Source organism: Meriones unguiculatus, chromosome 15, assembly GCF_030254825.1.
Source record: "Meriones unguiculatus strain TT.TT164.6M chromosome 15, Bangor_MerUng_6.1, whole genome shotgun sequence".
In the NCBI taxonomy this organism is placed as follows: Eukaryota; Metazoa; Chordata; class Mammalia; order Rodentia; family Muridae; genus Meriones; species Meriones unguiculatus.
In genome coordinates this window covers 5,707,501-5,729,922 of record NC_083362.1, presented here as the reverse complement: position 1 = coordinate 5,729,922, position 22,422 = coordinate 5,707,501, and the positions used below count along the sequence as shown (strand labels likewise).

At 52.3% G+C, this 22,422-nt stretch overlaps 1 protein-coding gene across 1 annotated transcript in view; it reads right to left on the bottom strand.

Moving 5' to 3' along the window:
- Positions 1-2,390: 2,390 nt before the first annotated feature.
- The window catches only part of Sdk1 (sidekick cell adhesion molecule 1), an 898,365-nt gene continuing 878,333 nt past the window's right edge, over positions 2,391-22,422 (bottom strand). Inside the window, exons 42-45 of the mRNA XM_060368045.1 lie at positions 20,986-21,123; positions 17,580-17,700; positions 15,737-15,866; positions 2,391-3,532 (exon numbers count right to left, since the gene is read on the bottom strand). Of these exons, the coding sequence (XP_060224028.1) occupies positions 3,278-3,532; positions 15,737-15,866; positions 17,580-17,700; positions 20,986-21,123 (644 nt within the window). The 3' untranslated portion in view covers positions 2,391-3,277. The remainder of the gene's footprint in view (positions 3,533-15,736; positions 15,867-17,579; positions 17,701-20,985; positions 21,124-22,422) is intronic.

Sequence of the window (22,422 nt, the reverse complement as noted above, 5' to 3'; positions counted from 1 at the left end):
GAAATTACAAATTTAAAAAGTCACAGGTGCTTAAGGAACAAAATATTTTTATTATTAAAAATTGTACCCATAGCACCGCTCTGCCTTTCTACAGGTTGAGGGGGGGGTTGTTTTTATCTTTAATAGACTCTGGTTTTCTGTGCCATCTCATCAGAAGGTTTCATAGGGAAAGCTTCAGGACTCCCCTAGGCAGGTGAGGCTGGGAGCTCCCTGCTGGGAACCCTACACTGTTCTGGCCTCTCAGCCTGGTCCCTTGCTGCTAGTCCGTGGACCTGGGCTCAGCAGGAGAGCATCCGTGCTGTGAGCCGGGAATCCTGGGATAATGAAAACCCATGCTAAGGACCTCTATGCAAACACACCATGCTCAGGCCGATCACGATCAAGTTCAAACGCCACACCCAAAAACTTTCCAGAATACACGTCATCCTCGTGGGCTGATGTTTTGCCTCTTCCGGGGCCCCAGGTAAAGGAGACCCTCCCCTGCTGGAATGGGGGAGATGTTGAGGAAGGCCAGTGAGAGGCCGACGTCAGCCGGACTGCTGCTTCCTTTCCTCTCCGGCTGTCTGTGCCCTATGAAGCCACCCTCGAGGCTCAGCAGATCACACCGGGAGAGAAAGGCTTCACAGGACTGCGCAGTCGCTATAGAGTCACCGGTAGACTTGGCCGTCACTCATCATCAGACACCCACGGAGGGGACTTTTCCAACACGACAGCAGAAGGCAGAAAGAGCACCTGCATCCTGCCTGTTTGGACCTTTTCTCAGAATCCAGACTTGGATCCAACGTCTGTTTTGCAGGTGTGTGATGTGTCCACGCCACTGCTACAGTGAGAGGTTAGGACAGACATTTGCCAATGTCCCGTGGCTCTGCAGGCTGAAGTCTAACTAAACGCTCCAACCCCTGCCTTTGGTGCAGGGGCCCCGAGTGGGACAGAGTCCCTCTAAGCCAGCGGTTCTCAGCCTTCCTAGTGCTGTAACCTCTTCAAACAGTTCCTCGTGGTGTAGTGATCCCATCCATAAAAGTATCTTCCTTCAGAGCTGTAATTTTGCTCGTGTTGTGTAAATATCTGGTATGCCAGGATATCTGATACGAGAGCCCTGTGAAAGGGTCGTTGGACGCCCAGGGGGTCGTGACCCACAGGTTGAGAACCGCTGCTCTGAGTGACGGGCTTGATGACAGCTGCTGCTGGCCCAGGGCCTGGGCATCCCGGAAAGACCTTTCCATAGAAAACAAGTTACCAGTCCTAAAGGGGACCAGGCAGTGCTGCTGCCTGCCGAGTCTTCCTTTGTGAGGACGCCCTATGGAGTCTTGCCTCAGACTAAACCATCCCAAGGATTCCCCACTGATTAAAGCAATCAAGTCCTTATGGCTTAAGGCGCTACACAGAGCCAGCTTGGTCCCTGTCCTCTGCTGGGTGCCACCTTCCAGACAGTTGGGGACCTGTGGTCTTCAGTCCACGTCACTCCTTTGGAGCCCGGGAGGGGCGGTGCTGTCCACTGATGGGGTCCTGCGTGGGGGTCCTGCGTGTGGACCCCGAGGGTGGCGGTCCCTACACAGAGCGGCTCTGGGCAGAGCATCTAGGATTTTTGGTTTAGAATAGCTCCCCTTCAGCTCAGAAAAGGAAGGAAGCAGGAGGGAAGAGAGGCAGGGGAAGGATGAGGGAGAGAGGAAGGAGGGAGATAGGAAGTAAGGGAGGAGAGAGGGATGAATAGGAGTGCAAGAAAGGGGAAGGAGAGAAAGGGGGCAGGGAAGGATAAGGGAAGGGAGGGGGAAGAAGAGAGAGGAAGAGGAAGAGAAGGAGGAGAGTAAGAAAGAGGAGGGAGGGAAATCTGGAAACTCTGGATTTTGGAAAAATTGAAAGACCTTTAATTTTTTTTTTTTTTTAAACCACAAGCGGAACCTGCAGTGTGGTGTGGCCCACACCAGCAACTTCCAGACACAAGACAAGGTCCATGTCCCGCTGAAGGCCTTGAACAACTTGCCCTACCTCTCACTCTCTGAGTGCCCCAGGGCGTGGGGTCCAGACCCGGGGCCTGAGCCGGGGGTGCCAGGGTGCTCATGGGGTCAGAGCGCCACGTCTCATTGAGCGGAAAACATTTAAACAACGACAATTAAAGGAAAATGCTCTCAGAAAACCCATTAAGGCTAACCAGCTGGCCTTGGACGGCGGGGTAGAGAGGGCAGCACCAGGGGCCGGAAGCGGACGCGGCGAGCACAGGAGGAGGAAGGGACGTGCTGTCCCACTGTGTGGGGTGCGCTAGGTGACTCGCGGCCCGGTTGGTTTCTCAGAGCCGATTGTTTTATTTGGAGACACGGTCGCTTCTCGTCTTTCCCACGTACAAAGCTGAACAATGAATTAAAAGGCACCTGGAGACAGCAAAGACGCATTCATTTTCATGTGACATAGTTTAAAAAAAGATAAAAAGGTTTAAAAAATACTCTGGTTCAACAACGCACACCTGCTACTGCCACAAGCAACTGCAAAACCCGCGCGTCTCCTCCTCTCTTGCTCGGCGGGGGGTGGGGCGTGTGCTGTGTGCTGTGTTGTGTGGTCATCACAAGGACCTGGCTGGCCAGGGCTGGGCCCCGGGGCCTCCAGAGCCTTGGGGGGAGGAACTTCCTGTCCTTGGAACTGTCAGCTTGAGAGGAGAGAGGAGGAGGGAGGGAAAAGGAGAGCGCCGGGAAGCTCCGGCAGAGCTGGGCCCTCCGGGGCGCAGCGGCCTGGCTGGGCCGGGCAGGACCCAGGGTGCGGACGAGCCAGTCTCTAAAGCCCAGGCGAAGGCCGGGACCTCGAGTTGTTCAAAGGTGCAGAAAGCGATTCAGGCTGGCCGGCTCTCCCAAAGGAGGTAGAGAGAGAGCTGGGCCGCGGACGCGGCCTCCCCGTCCCCTCCACCCTCCTGCCCGCCCTCCCTCCCTCCCCGGGACCCCGACGGTCTGGAGGCCAGAGACGCCCCGGGCTGGGGTGTGTGGAGAGCGCCCCCGCCGGCGGTGCCGAGCTATCGCACCAGGGAGATACCTTCTCTTAAAAAGAAAAGAAAACAAAGAAACCCCGCTTCCTGCAGCGATGTTACAAAAAGCCATTAAAAAAAACCTTCCTAAGTGAATCCTAGTTTTCACCAGTAGGTAAGATCGCTCCTCAGAATTATCATTATCATTATCATCATTATTATTATTATTTTTAAACAAAAGAAAGTTCAGCTCAGTTATCGGAGTTGATTGTCTTAACAAAAATAGACTCCAGAAGTTCTGCACCCGTCTACCCGGAGGGAGGCGTGACGTCACACGAAGGAGGAGAAGCCGGTGAGCGGCGCCCGGGCTCCGGGGCCGGCTGGCGTGTAGACTCCGCCCGCGCTCTGCGTGGTGATGACCGTGTGCAGGTGCGGGCCGGACTCGGCCCCCGCCACCGCCTCGTACCTGTGCGCGGCCGCGGCAGGGGGACGCCGCTTCCAGGAGTTGTAGTAGGTGGGGTCGCTCATGTAGTGGTTGACGAACGAGTGCTTGGGCAGCGCTTCCTCGTAGTCCGAGTCGGAGGCCTGCGGGCGGGAGAGGGGCAGGGTGAGCCGCAGCGCAGGGGCGCGAGGGAGGCAGGTCCCGGGCCAGGCTTTGAGAGTTTAAAGGCTGGCCCCACTTCCAGGCTCTGCCTTGTCTCTCTGTCCCCCCTGCGTCCTGGCTGTGTTTCGGGGTGTGGCTCTTAGCTTCCTGCCCCAGCTGTTATGCCCGCCTGCTGTCACGTCCTCCCACCGCGATGCTGAGGGACCCTTAAACCCTAATAAACCCTTCCTTCTGTGAGCTGCCTTGGTCCTGATGTTTTGTTATTGCAACAGAACAGTAACTAATGCACAGACTGAGCTCTCTTTACAGTCACCCACTCAGGGAAGAAGGCTCCTCGGATTGAATGCAGAAGAGGATTTCGGGAGAAGCCAGGGAGAAGAGTTAAGAGTTTCTTTTGATTTTACCTGTTTATTTTGTGGGGTGTGTCTGCACCTGTGTGTGGCCTCACATACCCATCTGCGCACATGTGGAAGGTAAAGATGCTGAGAGTCGTCTACTTTTCTGTTCACATTATTTTGTGTGGATTACATATGTTAAATACATATTTAAAAGTTGTATTTTTTGCTGGGGAGATGGCTCAGTGGTGAAGAGCACTGGCTGCGTTTTGAGAAGACGGAGCTCCATTCTCAGCACCCAAATGGCAGCTCACAACCATCTGTAACTCTGTTGGATCTGGCACCCAATTCCGGCCTCCTTGGGTACTTAATGCCCACGGATACAGACATACATGCAGGTAAAACACCCATACACACAAAAATGAAAAGATTTATTTTTAGTTAGTCACAAGTCTCTGTGTCTGTGCATGGGTATAGGCAGTTCCTCTGCAGTCCAGAAGAGGGCGGCAGACCCCTGGGAGTGGAGTTAAAGGCGGTTTCGAGACACTTGATATGGGTGCTGGGAATCAAAAATTGGCCGTCAGCAAGGACAGTATATGCTCAACCTGAGCCGCTTCTCCAGCCCCTTAAATTATATTTTGAATATTGATGAGAAGCACTGGGATTAAGAGGAAGATGGGGGAGGGGCAGAGCAGCACCCTGAGAACACGTGGCCTTCTCCAGGAAGAATTACCTTTCTGCATCTTTACACTATCCATACACATCATTTTGGTGGGGGTTGATGCTGGTTTCTTCAAATGGTTGCTAAGAAAGATAAATGAGGGCTCAGGTAGGTACTGAGTGGCGCCTGACAGGACTTCAATTGATAGGATAAAAGTAATTGAAGGGGAGAAGGTTGCTGGGGGGGGGGGTTGCTGGGGAGTGGGGCATCTTTCTTGAGGTTCCCAGAAAAGTCTGGGAGAAAAATGAGGCACCACCTGAGGTCATATGCATTCAGACCTGAAGCCTGGTTCATTGCTGTTTACTATAAAGTTAAACATTCCTTTTTATAATGTCCTTTATATAATGTTTATATAAAGTATAAACATTCCTTTATACAGAAGGAATGTTGTCTCTGTGTCCACACACTTCACAGTTAAATGTCAATCATGCTGGAATTCTTAATTCTCAGCTGGTGGGAGGTTTTTGGCAGACTCCAGAGTGTGTGTGTGTGTGTGTGTGTGTGTGTATGCTTTTCTCTCTCCTTCCTTTTCCCATCATCGTCCTCTTTCTAAGCTGCCTCAGAAACACATACGTAGAAAGGACTGGGAATGCTCCTGGCCTTTGATCTGCAGGTCCTTAGTGTGGGCTGCTAAGGACCAGGAGAAAACTTCAGCATGCTGGGAAGACACCCCCGCTGGCCTCTAGTGACAGAGCCACACTGTGTCCACAGAGGCTCGGAGTCTGCAGCAGGGGATGCTGCCAGAGTGTGCCAGTGCCTGTGTCTACATCTGATGTGGTGCTGGCACCTCAAGCACCCTCCGCTTGGGCTGCACTAGGCTCCGGGAGATGCTAATGATGGTTCCTTTGAGGGTCTCAGTTCATTTTATACAGTAAGCCAGCAGCACCTGAATCATTCAGTCAGCTTTCCCTCCCTCGCTCCCTCCTTCCCTTTCTCCCTTCTGCTTTTTGTAAAAAGGTTTCACTATGAAGTGCAGACTGGGTCCCCCTCTTGTGATTTCCATCTTCTTGCCTCAGCCTTTCAGGTTCTGGGATAAAAAAGGTGTGAGCCAAAGCAATGTCTGGCTGAGTTTATGTGTTTTCTCTTTTCTTGTATTAAGTAAAATGATTTTCTGCTCTTTGCATTGTCATGGAAAAGACCACTAAAGGAGACGAAGGCTGGAGTGGGTCATATAGAGTCTGCATTGGGCTTCTGCTGTTACACCCCATCCTTCTAGACATGATTTTAGCCTCCATAGTTTCCAAGTTGGACCTCTGGGAAACTGCCTGGTAAGACCTGAGGCTGGCAAGCTGGTTCAGGTGCCACGAAGTTTCCTAGACCCCTGGAGCCCCAGCAGGTTCCTCACTGCCTCTGACAGAGGGCATCAAAGGTCACAGACAGCTTAGCTATGCCCTCCAGCTCTGTCCCCTACAGCTCTGTCCCCAGTGAGGCAACCACAGTTTTGTCAGGAAGCAGCGATGGGTAGTGGGGTGCCCTGGCTGGGAGACAGGCTTCTTAAGGCAATACAATGTCCTAGGGTGCTGGCAGCTGCTATTTCTCACCTGAGAGTCTCACCAGTCTGAGAGTGAATGACCCACACTAGCACCTTGCTGTCCCTAAGGGAGAGGTTGTGTTCTTGGCATGAGAGATGCTTCCGGAACTGTAAGAGCCTGCACAGCCCCTGGTTGGTACATATAGGATGTGCAGGGCGGACCCAGAGGCTCCTGGGAATTTTTGGATACAAATAGAAAATGGGATTCCTAACACTAACCTCAAAGTAACTGCAAGTAAGAGGTGGCATTTTGGGGACACAGCTTGCAAACCCTGTGTGCGGATACTAGACATGGTTGTGCCTCTTCTGGTTTTGAGTCTCCAAAGTTAATGTAAAAGTAAGGCTAAAATATCACCTGGCATGCACAGCTTTCAGCTTTCCCATTATCTAATGACTACACACACCACCTAGGGTGCTTTTTAGTGAGTGGGTTACACACGAGAGCAATTCACTCACAGAGCCTTTGCATTTTCCCAGTGATTCTGAGGTGCGGACATCACTATTCTCATGTAGCAATGAGCAATAAAGCTCAATGGAGTCTGGAAGGGTGGGACCTCACACTGACTGCTCAGGACCCCAAGATAGTTTTCACCATGCCGTTCTAGGCAGGAGCTCTCCCACTGAGCCACACCCCAACCCTCACTGGGGAACTCTAGGCAGGGGCTCTACCACTGAGCCACACACCCCAGCCCCTCACTGGGGGACTCTAGGCAGGGGCTCTACCACTGAGCCACACCCCAGCCCTTCATTGCAGGATTTTTGGTAATTACTCTACCACTGAGCTCCAGTCCTAGATTTTCACTGGGGGATTTCCAGCAGGCATTCTACTGTTAGGTTATGCCACCACCTAGACCAGGATTTGTGGCTATGATTCAGATATACCCTCCTGTTGCTTCCTAGCCTAGGTCTTGAGGCTTAGGAGGCAGTGCTCTGTGTAAACCAGGATTGGAAGACAAGGGAACAGAGACAGGACAGAGCAGTACTCTTTGTGGTTGTTTGCTCTGGACTGAGTCTGTGCCATCTCCAGACACTGTCTCAGAGTCTAAATGCCCTGAGGCTAGAGGAGAAGGACACTGAGATCCATAAAGCAATCTCTTTTCTCATGAGAACTTCCCTAGGATTGGGTGAAGACCGTTTTGCCCAGTACCATAAACTGGGGTTAACTTAATTCTCCTCTGAGATGGCTTGAGTCAGTCTTTATTTTCTGTCTCAGAGATATAAGATCAACAAGTTGAAATGAGCTTCTCAGGCCACGACCACAGCATGGGAATCTCAGCCAATGGTGGGGGAGCGGGGGATTAGAGCATTTGCTGTGGACTCCAAGACAGCTTTTGTCAGTTCCAGTCTGAAATGGTGTGGGTGGGTGTTGGCTCAAATGAGCCCCCAAAATGAAGGAGTCATCTACATCAGTGGAACGACGGTCTTGAGTCCTGCCTCGTGAGCCCCTAGCATCTACCTGGAAACCCTTGGACTAGAGAGAAGTGGGATCAAGAGCAGATTTGACCTCTGGTGGGCGAGGATGGACTGCTACAGTTCTGTGGGGGTCTGGATGTACATGTGTGTGAGTGCATGTGGAGGCCAGACAACCCTGTGTCATGTCTCAAGAGCCATCCATCTTGTCTTTTGGGACTGGGCCTCTCACGAGGACCTGTTGAGTCCTTATTTTGGCTGGGATGTCTGGCCAGTGAGATCCTCCTGTCTCTGCTTCCTTGGCACCGAGAGAGGAAGTGTGTGCTGGGGATTGGGCAGATCCTCAAGCGTGGACTGCACACGCTTTACTGCCTGAGCTCTCTCTGGAGTCTGTACGCAGAACACTGTAGGGAGCACATGACTCAGGGCCCGCAGATACATGTGAGATTAACAAAATGCCATTTCGTTTATGAAGTGTCTTCAGTATTTTAGTTAGGGACCAGATACGAAATGTTCCCAACCAGCTCCTGTGTTTGAACACTGTCCTGGCCGGTGGGCACAGAGCCTGGCTGAGAGATTTGTGGCCATAGAGGAAGAACTGGAGGGTTCAAGGCTGACTCCGCTTCTCATCAGAGCTCTGTTTCCTGGTCCACAGAGACGTAAAGGGTCCCAGCTGAATGCCCCCATCCATGGACACTGAAGTGTCTGCCCCACCACAATGGATGTACCCTCCCTCAGTAAGCTGTTTCTGTCAGGCGTTTTGTCAGAGTGAGGGGAAGAGTGACTTAATGTGACTCCTTAGGTCCATCCTCGAGTGCTTCATGAGCCAGAGATGTGGGACCATATGGAGAGAGAGGGGTATGTGGCTAAGGCTGGTGTCCACGAGGGAGCCATGGAGGAGATGGTGATGGGCAGTCTTGGCTGTTGGTTTTGTGAGAGTTAGAATCCCCATTTAAACAACATTTATGAGGGATTATGTAGATCAGGGTAACAGCCAGGAAAGCCAACCTAAGTGTGGGCAGTATTCCCTGGGGTCTCAGCCTGAATAAAGAGGAGAAGGAAGCTAAGAACCAGTGTCCATCTCCTCTCTTCCTGACTGTGGCTGCCCTGTGGCCAGCGGCCTCACGCTCCTGCTGCCAAGGACGTCTCTGCCTTGATGGACTGCACCTTTGACTTTTGAGCCCAAACAACCTCCTCCTTCTTTCCTCCCTCCCTTCCTCCCTTCCTCCCTTCCTCCCTCCCTCCCTTAAGTTGCTTTTGTATTTTGTCACACCAACAAAATGAGGAGCCACTGCCTGGTACATAGCTATGTACCTATGCCTGGACCACTAGGAAGGAAGCCATCCTGGACTGTGATTGGTTCACAGTTTGGCAGATGACTAATGCCAAGCTAATCAGAGATTGGTGTGTGCGCCTTGCACTGACCAATCAGAGCCTTGTCCTGAGAGTCTGCACAGTGCGTGTGGCCAGAGAGACGGCCTGTCAGTGTATGGAATAGCTTGATGGGCAAGTGGTCCCCAAAGCTAACCTGAGCAGACTCTACCTTTGTGCGGAAAGCGCCTCTGAAGAAATACTAAAACTGTCCAAAGAAGACCCACTAGAGCTCTCTCTCACTCTGTCTCTCTGTCTCTCTCTCCCTCCCTTGCTCTCTCTTTATCTCTCTCTCTGTGTCTTTCTCTCTCTTCTTCCTTCCTCCTTTTCTTCTTTCCTTCCTTTCCTTCAAGTTGCCTGTGATGTGAACTCTTGATTTGCTGATTTCCCAGGAAACCACAGAAAAGATGGAAGGTGATTGAGAGCTTTGTCAGCATGGGTGAGTGACTGTCAAGCTGTGAAGAGGGTTGGTTCAGAACTAGGCAAGGTGCGGGGGGGGGGGGGCGGGGGAATCCCACACTACCAGCAAACCAGTTAGGTATGAGCGATCATTCTAATTAGTTGCATCTGGAAGAAGTTTGAAAACTGGTTTGTGTTTCTTAAAAATTTCTGGCAGTGGTAGTGGTGGTGGCAGTGGTGGCGGTGTGTGTGTATGTGTGTGTGGTGTGTCTGTGTGTTAAACATCTGTGGAGGCCAGATATTAATGATGGATGCTCTCTCTCTCTCTCTCTCTCTCTCTCTCTCTCTCTCCTCTCTCTCCACTTTAGTTTTTGAGACAAGGTCTCTCCCTGAACCTAGAGTTTGGTTTCACGGACAACCAGCATGCACCCAGGGATCCTCTTGTTCCTGGCTACACCTGGATCCTGGGATTCTGCACCTCGTGCATGGATTTGGTGAGCTCTGTGGACCAATGCTGCTAAACAAACTTCAACCACTAATCCCAGACCTCCACTTTATTTTTTGAGAGGTCTCTTATTGTCTTGAGGCTCACTGATCAGTTAGACTCTATCCAGTGAGCTCCAGGAATCCACTTGTCTCCACCTCCCCAGTGCTGGGATTACAAGCTCTTACCACCACTCGATTTTTCATGGATTCTGGGGATCGAACTCAGATCCCCACGTTTGCTCAGCAGGTGCTTTACTGACTGAGCCGGGTCCTCAGCCCCGGTGAATCTCATACAAGTCTCTACTCACTGTCTGCCCTGAGCACTGTTTCCAAAGGCTTGCATGTGGACATTTGTGAAATCATCTTCCCTGGTTAATTCATCGTCCCACTAGATAGCATCCTCTGAGTCTGCACTGGTCAGCAGGACTCACCTCTAATGCTTATTTTCCTAACACAGTACTGACTTCTGCTCTGGACCCTTAACTAGAGGTTAGCAGAAATGCAGCCAAGTTACAGACCTGCAGATGAAGCTCTCCGAGAGACCAGCGAGTGCCATGCAAGAACACTCATGGTTGCTAGGCAACAGCATCCACCCGAGTGCTTGCAGCACTCATTTGCAAATATGTCTGCACTTTTTTCATACAAGGTCTCATGTAGTGCAGGCTAGTTTCAAATTCCCTATGTAGCTGAGGATGCCCTTGAACTTCTCCTCCTGTCTCCACCTCCTGAATGCACCACCACAAGGGGGATCTGCAGGGCTGGGAACTGAGCCTGTGGCCTCCTGTGTGCTAGGCAACTGAGCAGGTCCCCAGTTCCCAAGCCAGGAATACAGACCTAACACGGTTCTCCTCTCCAGGAGGCAGGTTGAAGATTCAAATGTGAAACCCAAGCCTTAGTTACAGTGTAATCTAGTGCATTGCCTTGGGTTCATGCCAGTGGTGACACCAGATAGACACAAGAATTGCCCACTGTCCCTGTCTTTTCCAGAACCCTAAGAGAGAAGGAAGCAGGAATCCTACTGTGTTTTTGCTGGAAGTGTCATCTTTCCTAGAAGCTAATGTTTCACTGAGAAGGCAGAGAAAAGGCCTTTCCTGCCCAGGGCATAAAATCCATCTCCAGAAATATGGGCATGCTGAAAAGCCTGTACTCCTGGGGATGAGGGGGCCTGCCTGATGTAAGCTCGTCAGCATTCTGCCACAGGTGTCACATAACACAGCATGACTCTTCTTGTCACTCCAGACAGAAATGAGAGGTTGATCCAAATGAACTTAGACATCAGAACTGGCCTTTCCAGCATGATCTTGGTTCACACACTTCAAAGACACAGCAAGACAGAGAGCCCTAGAAAACAGACTGGCCGGACTCATTTGCTGGAGAGCCAGAAGGCCCCAGGGGTCTCAGCCCAGGAATTCTTAGCTGGCGGTCATGGGACGCCAGGACCCTGAGGTCTTAGGTGACCCTCTGCACGTCATGTAGTTCACTGGCTCCTGGAACTGTTACCCCAAAGGCCTTGTGAACCACGCGGTGCCTCTAGGGAGTGACAAGAGCCTGCTTCCCACAAAGCATAGGGCTGGTGATAGGGGCAGGTGGCCAAGTTCAAGGCCCCGGGCCTCCTCAGCCACACAGATGTGCTGCAGTGGTTCCCAGAGGCAGGTGTGGTAGGAGAGAGAACTCAGCCAGGTGCTCTGACCGGCCCCTCTGTGGACACCTAGGGAAATCTTCCAAAACCCCTCAGCCCTGAGCATTCCATGTGGATACTGTGTAGCTTTTACCTGCAAACTGAAATCTGTGTGCCTGGAGGGAGGCTCTTTAAGACTCAAGAGGTATGGAATATTCAAAAGCCTCAGGAAACTCCTGAAACTTACAAGATCCCCGAGGCCCCTCCCCAACTTCATATTAGCAGAAAATTTCTGGGAAGAGAGAGGAGACTCTCCCAACAGGCTGTCTGCAAGGCATGCTGGGAGTCCTGGGGATGCAGCTTTGCTGAGCTGTCACCAGTGCTGGGCTGAGCTTTGGTGATGCAGCTGCCTTTGAGCCATCCATGTCCTGTGAGGAACCCCAATAAACTCACTGGTTCACTAAGCTGGCCTTGGGGGGGGGGTCTGTCATCAGTGCCCTATCTGGGGTCAAAGACATTTGTTCATCTCCCCCCAGGAAAAGTCACAGGCCCAAGGAAGGCGGAGTCCTTGCGGAATTCCTTTCAGTAGAATGGCATTCCTCTACAGTATACCTTTTCTCCTGTGCCTGCCTTCCCTTTGTTCCTCACTGGTTTCTCCGTGCTCACCCATGTATTTATGCATGATGTGTGCATGTACATGTATTCATGCATGTATGCATATGTGTATGTATTTATATTTCCTAGCTCAGTGCTTAGGTAAACCTTGTTATCTTATTAAAATATCTGTTGAATTTGAATCATGAATTTTATACCTTTGAGAGAAGAAATAGACCCAGGCATGTCCTATTAACCTACTTTTAAATTTTTACTTAACTAACTGAATCATTACTTAATTTTGAGATGTGGTCTCATGAACCCAGGCTGGCCACAAGTCTGCTATGCAGCCAAGGATGACCTTGAACTTTTGATCCTCCAACTCCCGAGTGTTGGGATAATAGGTGCGAACCCCCACACCCAGTTTTTGTGGTGCTAAGGATGGAACCCAGGACTTCATCAGTTGAGCTGCACCCAGTCTCCATTAGCCCTTTGGAGAATTGTTTTGTGAGCAGACGAACACCTGAGCTGTCTTGAGTTCAGTTTAGGCTGATGTAGGACAGGCCATTCTCTATCCAGGACCAGGTTAGAGGGGCTGGGGTGGAGGGATGGGGTTAAGACGGGCTCTGGAGACCTTGAGGAGGGCCTGGAACCCAGCACTACCTTCTGCCTGCTGGAGAACCTCAGAGGAGTGACCCACAGGGCTGAGCTACAAGCGTGTGGAGGAGGAGGGACGCGAGGCCTGGCCCACAGAGGCTTAGCACCTCGGAGTGACGTGTGTCAGGACACTGGAATGTCTTCACACACGCAGCTGTCACACGGTCACCACCAAGGACATGCCAACTAGGCTTTGTCCACAGACCCGGCTCTGCCAGTGGAGTCAGGCAGCAAAGCCTCCCGCTGCTCTTCAGGGGCAGCCCCCACGAGGGGACACTGCTTAAACTCAGCCCAGAAGAGGCAGGCCAGTTCCGGCAGGCCATCCACGACAGCCCTGCAGCAGGATGGACACACCTCTTCAGACGTCTGCACGGCTGCTTGCCGTTTCCTGCAAGCCTGAGGCTACCTGATAGACCCGCGTCCTTTGTAATCAAAGCATGGGCCTCGGAGCTTGGCTGGACCTCGCCAGCGCCCATTCAGCGCCCACTCACTGCACTTCCCGTACGAGCCACGATTGGAAAGGAGCTGTTTTATTGAGCCCTGGGGCACACTAAGGCCCCAAATCAGGTCAAGGACGAAGGTGAGAGTGTATTTGAGATTAAATATTGATTTGGAGGTGTGGGCTGAGAGGGGCCAGGCAGCCGTGTCCAGCAAATGGCCTGCGGTTCCTGCTCCTCCTGAGGCTGGCAAATAGGACCCTGGGGACACCCAGCAGAACTGACTGGAGCCTTCGTGCTGGTCAGTGTGAGACACAGAGGCAGGGTTGCTAACCCCGCCTGGAGCTCCCCCACAGCTGATGTGTATGAATCCCCTCTTACACATCAGGAGTCTAGAGAAGGCAACTCCTCCCACAAGATGTGGTGACTGTCACTACGGGAAAGCTGGAAGTGCTAGTCTGGAGTGGACACAGGGGCCTATTTTTTAATTTCATGGTTTTTGTGTGTGTTTGAACATGTGTGTGCAGGTCCACATGCATGTACATGGACATATAAATGTTAGGTGACATGCTCCTCCGAGTCAGGGCCCCTTACTGACCTAGAGCTCACCAATTCAGCTAGCCTGCCTAGCCACACTCCCCAGGGATCTGCTGCATCTGCCTCCCCAGTGCTGAGTGCACACCCGGCCACACCCTGTGTGTTGTATGGTGCTGGGGATGGAACTTAAATCCCCACTTCATCCATGAGCCCCTTCGGTTTCAAGGGCGTCTTTGTATACTTCTACTTCCTGTCCGTCCCCGAAGCTCAGGCCCTCTGCCGTTCTAACCAAGATCCAGAACTCAACAGAAAAAAAGAGGTTCATCTCTGAAGACAAGGCACTCTCAGCGGCCACTCTGGGCAGCTGGTGACCCTTGCTGGACCATGCCCTTCTATGGGAGGTGTTCCAGTATCTGTGAACTCCAGGACTGGGAGGAGTAGAGTGTGTTGGTTTGAATAAAAATGGAGCTGGGCGTGGTGGCACACGCTTTTAATCCCAGTACTTGGGAGGCAGAGGCAGGTGGATCTCTGTGAGTTCGAGGCCAGCCTGGTCTACAAAGCAAGTCCAAGACAGCCAAGACTGCACAGAGAAACCCTGTATTGAAACACAAAACAAAATTAAAAAAAAAAATGAGAATGGCAGACTCATATATTTGAATGCTTAGTCATTAAGGAATGGCATTATTTGGGTGGGATTAGGAGGAATGGCTTTGTTAAAGTAGGTGTGGCCTTGTTAAAGTAGGTGTGACTTTGTTGAAGTGGGTGTGGCCTTGCTGAAGCGGGTGTGGCCTTGTTGAAGTGGGTGTGGCCTTGTTGGAAGACTGGGAGTGACTTTGAGGTCTTCAACCGCTCAAGCTCAAGGCACGCCCAGTGTGTCTCCTTCTTCCTGCTGCCTTTGTATCTGGATGGAGATCTCTCAGCTACCTCTCTAGCACCATGTCTGCCTGCATGCTGCCATGCTTCCCACCGTGCTGATAATGGACTAAACCTAGAACTGCAGCAAGCTCCAGGTACATGCTTTCTTTTTATGAAACTTGCTGTGCTCACGGTGTCTCTTCACAGCAACAGACTGACCAGGACATGGAGTGTGTGAGAAACACCCCCCAGCAAACAGCAGTGCCCTCTGCTCAGGGAACACCATCTTGCTCATCCCTTACCCCAGCCCTAAGATTTACAAGTAGGACCTGATGTCCAATGAACAGGCTTGTGGCATCTGCTCTGTCTGTGTGTGGGGGAAGGACTGATGGGCCCCAAGAAGGCCATGACTATGAATTTGTGTCATGAGGCTGTTTCCTTCCGGTTGGACATGACCATCATCATGTTTGAGTAGCTACAATGAAGCATATGAGACATCTTGAGAGTGAGCATTCTGTCTCATGGCGGGAGATGGAGAGCTCACAACAGTCATGAGCTCTCCTGGGCTCCTCAGGTGGGCCCCTGTGTCCTGATATTATTTAGAAGGCAGCTAGTTGACTGGGGGTGGGACTCCACAGGTGTGAGGCTATCTGAGTGTCATCTGTGCTCATGGAAGGAACCCCAATAAACTCACTGGTTCATGTGTTGACTTAGATGGACAGCCAACTTGACAGGGCCTCCAATCACCCAGGAGACAAACCTAGCTGTGAGAGTTTCTAGGTTAGGTTGGGAAGACCCAGCCTAACTGTGGGTGGCACCATGCCTTGGCTGGGGTCCTGGACTGAATAAACAGGAGAAAGCACGCCAGGCCCAGCGTCCATCTCCCTCTGCTTCCTGACACTCCTGCTGCCATGCCTCCCCACCATGACGGACTGTGCACCCTTGGACTGTGAGCCAAATAACCCCTGCTAAGTTGCCCTCTCGGGCATTTTCGCAGCGATGAGAGAAGGGATGCAGTCCATCGCCTGACTGGAACCTTTCTAGGGCTCTGTGGATGCCCCCCCATCCGTGTGAGCAGACGTGCTTCCATCTCCCAGGAAAAGCTGTGCAACCTCATCTACAGTGGGCCCTCCACCATCAGCTCTACACATCGCTGGGTGGCTGTGAGAGGAGGAGTCAGAAGGCTCACGAAGCAACCACTGCGGCCGCTGCTTGGAAGCGAGCGTGCACTGACCTCTGACTCCGACCCGTCCACCGACTTCTCCTTCAGGTTCACACTCTCGGTCAGCACGGCGCCGTTGTACTTGTTGCAGAGGTCCTCATCGGAGTAGTGCAGACCTCCGGGGCTTGGTCGGGGTGGGGACCTAAAAACGGGGTGATGCCGCAGGTTACTCCGGACAAAGGACGCTCCCCCGGGATGGGGCTCCAGCAAGCATGCTGTCTGGCCTCGCTCCCGCGGGAAGAGGAGGGTAACACTCCAGTGACTACCAGCATTGGCTCTCTGTGACTCCACAGCCTACAGGCTTCAGGTCCCGTGCAAGGCCGGAGCACCAGGGACACACTGTCCTGACCAAGAGAATCTCTCAACAAGAAGGGCACGTGAGATCTGGGCCAGCAGGAGGTGCAGGGCTCGTGGAACTCTGGGAGATGTGGCAGGGCTTAGGACAAATCTGGCTGCGGCCCAGGACACAAAGCTGGGCCCCGGGGCAAGGAGGCTTTGAGGCATTAGCTCTCACTGATTGACAGAACCCTCAGCTCAGTCACCACTCCCTGTACTAGCCAAGCCATAACCGTAGGCAGAGCAGAGCCTGTCTGGTTTGTAACTGTGGGCTAGGGATGACTGTGACGCAGAAAGGGTGGGGCTGTCATTTCCATTTGTCACCATCACATGACCACATGACATTGTATGAAGGAGGCCATCTTGGCCAGCTGGAGATAGAATATGAAGCAAAGCCGACCATTTTGTATGTATTGTGTATGTGTGCACATATACATATCTGTATATCTGCATGTACACGCATGCATTTGGAGGTCACACGTTGATGTCAAGTGTTTTCCTCAGTAGTTCTCCACTTTGTTTATGAGGCACGGTCTCTCCCTGAACCTACAGCTCACTGATTCAGCTACTCTTAAAACAAAACTCAAAATGTTTTAAGTGAGTTTGTCATTTCTTGTTGGTCTTCCTCCGCAGCTGTCCTCAGTGGCATGCAGACCTCTGGTGACAAATGAGGCAGACCAGAAAGGCACTCCTGCTGGCTTTGCAGGAAGAGACACATGCCGTGAGTGCCCTCGGGGAGCAGGGGGGCAGGAAGAGCCCGCCCTAAGTCATGGGGGCCACACAGATACAGTCTGCTAAGAACTGAGGGAGCTGGAAGAGAATTCTTCCAAGAGCCCATCAGAAGCCTGGTAACAGGAGGAATATAGCCATGGGCGGCCCTTTTAGGTGACCTGTGAGATGCATGTTTTAATGGTTATTTGTCACATGGCAATGGGAAACAAACACACCCTTCACTTTACAACTTTCTGTCTTGTTTTTATTATTTAAAACATATTTTTGTGTTTATTATGGGTACGTGTCTGCATGTGTGCGTGTGTGCACACATGTACGTACATACAGAAGCCTTCGGGAGTCTTCCTCCCTTGCTGTCACTGCCTGTACTGAGCTAAGGCCTCTCAGCTGAACCCAGAGCTTACCGATAAGGCTAGTCTGGCTGGCTAGCTTGCTCCAGGGTTCCCCTGACTCTGCCTCCAGAGACCTGGAGCTGCAGGTAGGCCACCATTCTGCCCGGCACTAACATGGTTTCTGGAGAGCACCTAAATTCAGTCTTCCTGCTTTCATGACAGCTGCTCTACTGCTCAGCCATCTCTCCGGCTCCCCTGGTCTGTTCGCTTTTTCAGATGGAGAAATCTTAACTGCAGATGAACCATTAAACAAGTGGGGATGCAGCACACTGTTTTAGTCCTGTGGTGTTCAGGGGTCCCTGCGACTGTGGAATCTGTATGGTCAGTACCTGTGGATGGGGGTGGGCAGGGCATCCCAGATGCCCGGCCTTCAGTGGCTCGGCACAGCCTCCTACCTGGTTCCGTTCTTTTTGGAGAAGGTGCTCTTGACATTGAGGTGGCGGCTGTTGAGCTCCAAGGCGGCAAACCCTCCGTTGTCCAGGGTCACCGATTCTTCCATGTTGGAGATGCCTTTACCTAGAGCCGAGGGGGAAAGCCAGCAGAGTCTTAGTTAGGAGTTTGCTGCAGTGACACTGGGGAGGGTCAGCCAACACCACAAGCTCCTGAGTTCCTGTCACAATGTGACTCCCCCCAGAACCATATGGCATCAGCCTCAGCTGGAGAGGCAGCCGGAGCTGAGCTGGGGAGCAAAGCTGTGGCTCTGCACTGCAGTGCCAGAGCCAAACAGCAATACTAGCATCGCAGTGTTTATCATGCCTGCTGCCAAAAGGCCAGTATCCTTGCCAACATTTCATGAAAATGTGCTCAGGATGCATACCCTTATTAATAGTCAGGGAAGTCAAATGTTTCACAAATAACACACTTAAAAAGCTCACAATCATGTAGCAGCATTGGAAGCAAAAAAACCACCCTTGTGTGGGTACTATAGGTAAAGAAAGAGCTTCCTTTAGCGGTGATAAAGATGTCCCAGATGGATGGTGGGATGGCTGCACGTGGCTCTGCATTAACCGCTGGACTGTAGGCTTTTAAGTGTGCACCTGTGACGGTTAAACTTTAAAAGTTCTTTCATTGATTTGGTGTGTTCCTGCGGGTGTGTATGCCACAGCACCTGTGTGGAGGTCAGAGGACAACATTCAGGAGCTGAGTCTCCTACCAGCCAGCTCCTGGGGATTAAATGCAGGTCTTCAGGCTTGGCAGCAGGTGCCTTTGCCCGCTGAGCCATCTCTCCAGCCCTGTGTGATGGTTCTGTGATTGTTCAGTTCTGACTGAGAATTTGTTGGAATTCAGAATTGCACAGGAGATAAACCTCTGGTAATGCCTGCGGAGGTTTCCCACATTAGGCTAACACTCACTCAGCTCCTGGGTTATAGACACGGGCATTGCCATGCCTTAGATTTTTACATGGGTGCTGGAGATTTGAACTTAGAACTTTGTGCTTGTGCAGCAGGCACTCTTACTCACTGAGCCCCCACCTGGAAGGCCTGTGCTGGCACAGGTGCTTGGTGTTCAGATTCTGTCTTCTACTTTTGCAGTGTAGGCTGAGCGATTATTTCAGGGTGAGGATTTTATCGGGCATGCTCCCTACCATCCTGCTGCCCCAGGACAGTGTCACATACCCTGCCTGCCCGCCCAAGGCCCAGTAAGGTGTGTGATCACTTTGAGAGGGTTCCCTGCGATGGGCACCCTGCCCCTTCATGCGGTGATGCTGAGATGGAGAAGCCTGTAGACCCAGCGCAGTAACTTGCTGGTACATTTATCTCTGCTCAGGGATGTGGCATGATGGATGCCGGGCAGGTGAGAACAAAGTGAGAGGGGCTAGCAGGCTCTTGCCAGGAGACAACCAAGAACATGAAAAGGCTCAAGTGCCCCCAAGTCACCTTCTGGGAGACAAGCCCCACCCTCAGGCTTCAATTATGCTGAATTAACTCCCTAGGGGAGGCTTGGTGCTGGAAGCAGCAGGTCTGATATGTCTTTTCTAGTCTATTTTCCAGATGGAGGAGGGAATGTGTGTACACGCACACACACACATACACACACACACGGAGACTTTATGCTGTTCTGTAACTGCATTAACTCACTAAAATGGCATGTCATTCATACACTGTAAATCCCACGGGAATAAAATCTGATTTACGAACACTTGTTAGAAGTGAATTTACACAGAAAGGAAAAAAGGATAAACCCTTTCTTTTCAGGGATGGATTGCTAACGTCCTGGCAATTTAGGCATTCCATCTTATTAACTTCTCTGGCACAAGGATCTGTGGCTTCAATGCCCGGGAGGGGTCCCTGGGGTCCTGCTTTTGTGCACTCCAGCAATCCACCTGTCTCCACCTCCTCACCTCGGGGATTACAAGGTCTGTAGCATCAAGCCTTGCTTTTTTCTGTGTGAGTGCTGGGGATCCGACTCTTTTCTTCACGTCCACACGGTCAGTTCCTTATCAACTGAGTCACTTCCCTATCCCTGTTCCGTTCTTTGGCTCAGCCATAGCTTTGATAACCACAGCCAGCGGAGGTCTGGGGGGAGCGGAAGGCCACAGACGTGCAGCTGTTCTGTGGTTATGGTGAGAAGCAGTCTTGCTGGTGGTTACGGGGCTTTTAAAAACTGAGGACAATAAAAGCATCGACCTGAAGGGCGTGCAGTGAGGCCCTCCCATCTCAGGGAGCCGCCGCCTCTGCGCAGGTGCAGAGCGTCCATGAGGCTGACTCTCACACGGCCCTCTCTGCTCCTCTCCCCTGAGATGCGACCACATCAGTGCCCTCAGGAGGCATGCTTCCGCTTTGCTTTCTCCTGACCTCCGTGCCTAAGAAGGCACGCCACCTGCGCGTTCCCGGGGCTGGCTTCCCCGCCTCCCCCCCCCCGCCCCCGCAATGTTCATTTCTCTAACGATGGTGATCCATTCAGAAGCGCACATGTGCCGTTGGAGCGCTGGCTCAGGGCTGAGCGTGGAGCCCCGCTGGCATGGAGGGGAGCGACCCTCAGAGGCGTCAGAGCCGGAGTAGGCTGTGTGGAGGGAATGGAAAGTGCGGTCCAGGCTCAAGCACACGAGAAAGGCTACACTACAGGAGCATTCGCTCCAGCTCATCCCACCTATCGTCAGAGATGACTCTCTACTGGCTCAACGCTCTTCCTTTCTAGCCTTGTTTTAACCAGGAGCATATAAGAGCAATGGGGTGTGGGAAGGAAGATTCGGGAGCCCAGCAACTCCAATGCAGTGGCCAAGACAAATGGCTAATATGAGAGGCAGAAACTGTATCATCGGGCCTGAAGCTCTTCTTTTGCTTTGGTAGTGCTGGGGATGGGTGAGTGCTCTACCACTGAGCCACACTCTGGCTCCTCACTGGGGGATTCTAGGCAGGGGCTCTACCACTGAGCCACACTCTGGCTCCTCACTGGGGGATTCTAGGCAGGGGCTCTACCACTGAGCCACACTCTGGCTCCTCACTGGGGGATTCTAGGCAGGGGCTCTACCACTGAGCCACACTCTGGCTCCTCACTGGGGGATTCTAGGCAGGGGCTCTACCACTGAGCCACACCCCAGCCCCTCACTGGGGGATTCTAGGCAGGGGCTCTACCACTGAGCCACACCCCAGCCCCTCACTGGGGGATTCTAGGCAGGTGCTCTACCACTAAGCCACACCCCAGCCCCTCACTAGCAGGTGCTCTATCACTGAAGCATTCATTTCCCTAATATTTACACACTGTTAAAGGAGACCCTGGCAGATTCAGCGGAGAAACCAAATGTCAGCCCTCATGCCCAAATGCCAGCTCACTGTGGAGAGACAGAGACAGATGTCACACCTGTGCCGCAGTTCTTGTACTTCTTGCTTTGCCCGTGCAGGACCAGTGCGAAGACCACCAGGAGGACGAGGAGGAGGCTGGAGAGTGCCATCACCAGTAGGAACCACCACTCCTCATAGAACGGGGCTTCGGCTTGTGCTGTGGGGAAGACCACATGAGATGAGGCTCAGCGGTGGCACCAGCCAGCATCTCCCCAGAACCTGGCAGCGGGGAAGAGAAGCAGCTGGCATGGCTCCCACAGCTCCGCAGATACTCTCTGGGACTCCCAGAAGCTCCATGGCAGGTTTGGGAATCTACCCTTAGGAGTTTTTCTGCCTTCTCTAGAGTCAAGTTTGGGGCTCTGTTAACTTTCAACTTGGCAGGATCTAGAATCACCTAGGAAACAAGCCTCTGGGTGCCATCATAGGTTATCAGGTTGGTCAGGTTAAGTGATGTTAACTATGGGTGGCTGGGGCCCTAGACTGTATGTGGTGGCTTGAATAAAATAGGCCCCTACAGGCCCACGGGGAGAGGAGGTGTGGCCTTGTTGCCTCCAGCGAGTGTGTCACCGTGGGGGCGGGCTTTGAGGTCTCAGGTGCTCAAGCCAGGCCCAGTGGCTCACTGTTTCTTCCTGCTGCCTGCAGATCCAGACTAGAACTCTCAGCTACCTCTGCAGTACCATGTCTGCCTACACGCCACCATGTTTCCATGGCAACGATGGTAGTGGACTCAACTTCTGAACTGTAAGCTAGCCCCAATGAAATGTTTTCCCTCGATAAGAGTTGCTGTGGTCATGGTGTCTCTTCACAGCAATAAAGCCCCAACTAAGACACTACATGAGGGAAGAACGGGAGCTGAGTGTACATTCTGCTTCCTGGTTCCTCAAGCTCTGCCTCCTTGACTTCTCCACTATGACAAACTGTATGTGAGCCAGAGCAAACCGTTTCTCCCTTAAGCTGCTTTCGTCAGGATACTGTATCATGGCAACAGGAAGAGAAACTGAGACAGCATGGATGTATACCAGACCATCCTCTCCCTGCCCTTACCCACGAGAACAACTTCCACGCCTCCTGTAATCCCAGCCTCCTAGAAACACTGACTTAGAGGGCGGCCCTGCTTGCCTGTCCCCTGCTCAACCTTCCTTCAAGCGATGTTTTGCTTTGTTATGCCTGTTCTCTCCATGGAAATCCGGTTCCACCCATCTTCCTCTTTCTCTCCTACCCTACCTCCTCACACCCATCTTTTGACAGTGTCACTGGAGAAGTCCACCCAGATGGAACTACCATGCCCTCCCCGTATCTCCTCTACTGGTTCCCACTGGTGACGAACAAGGGCTCTGGATTTGAGAAGTATCACTGGGCTCAGACGCCTACTGGCCATCTATAGCTAACCTGTTAGCTTCCTCTACTGGCTCAGGAGCCCCTGAAGTCCGGGGCTGTGAGCTGTTTATTTTACGTC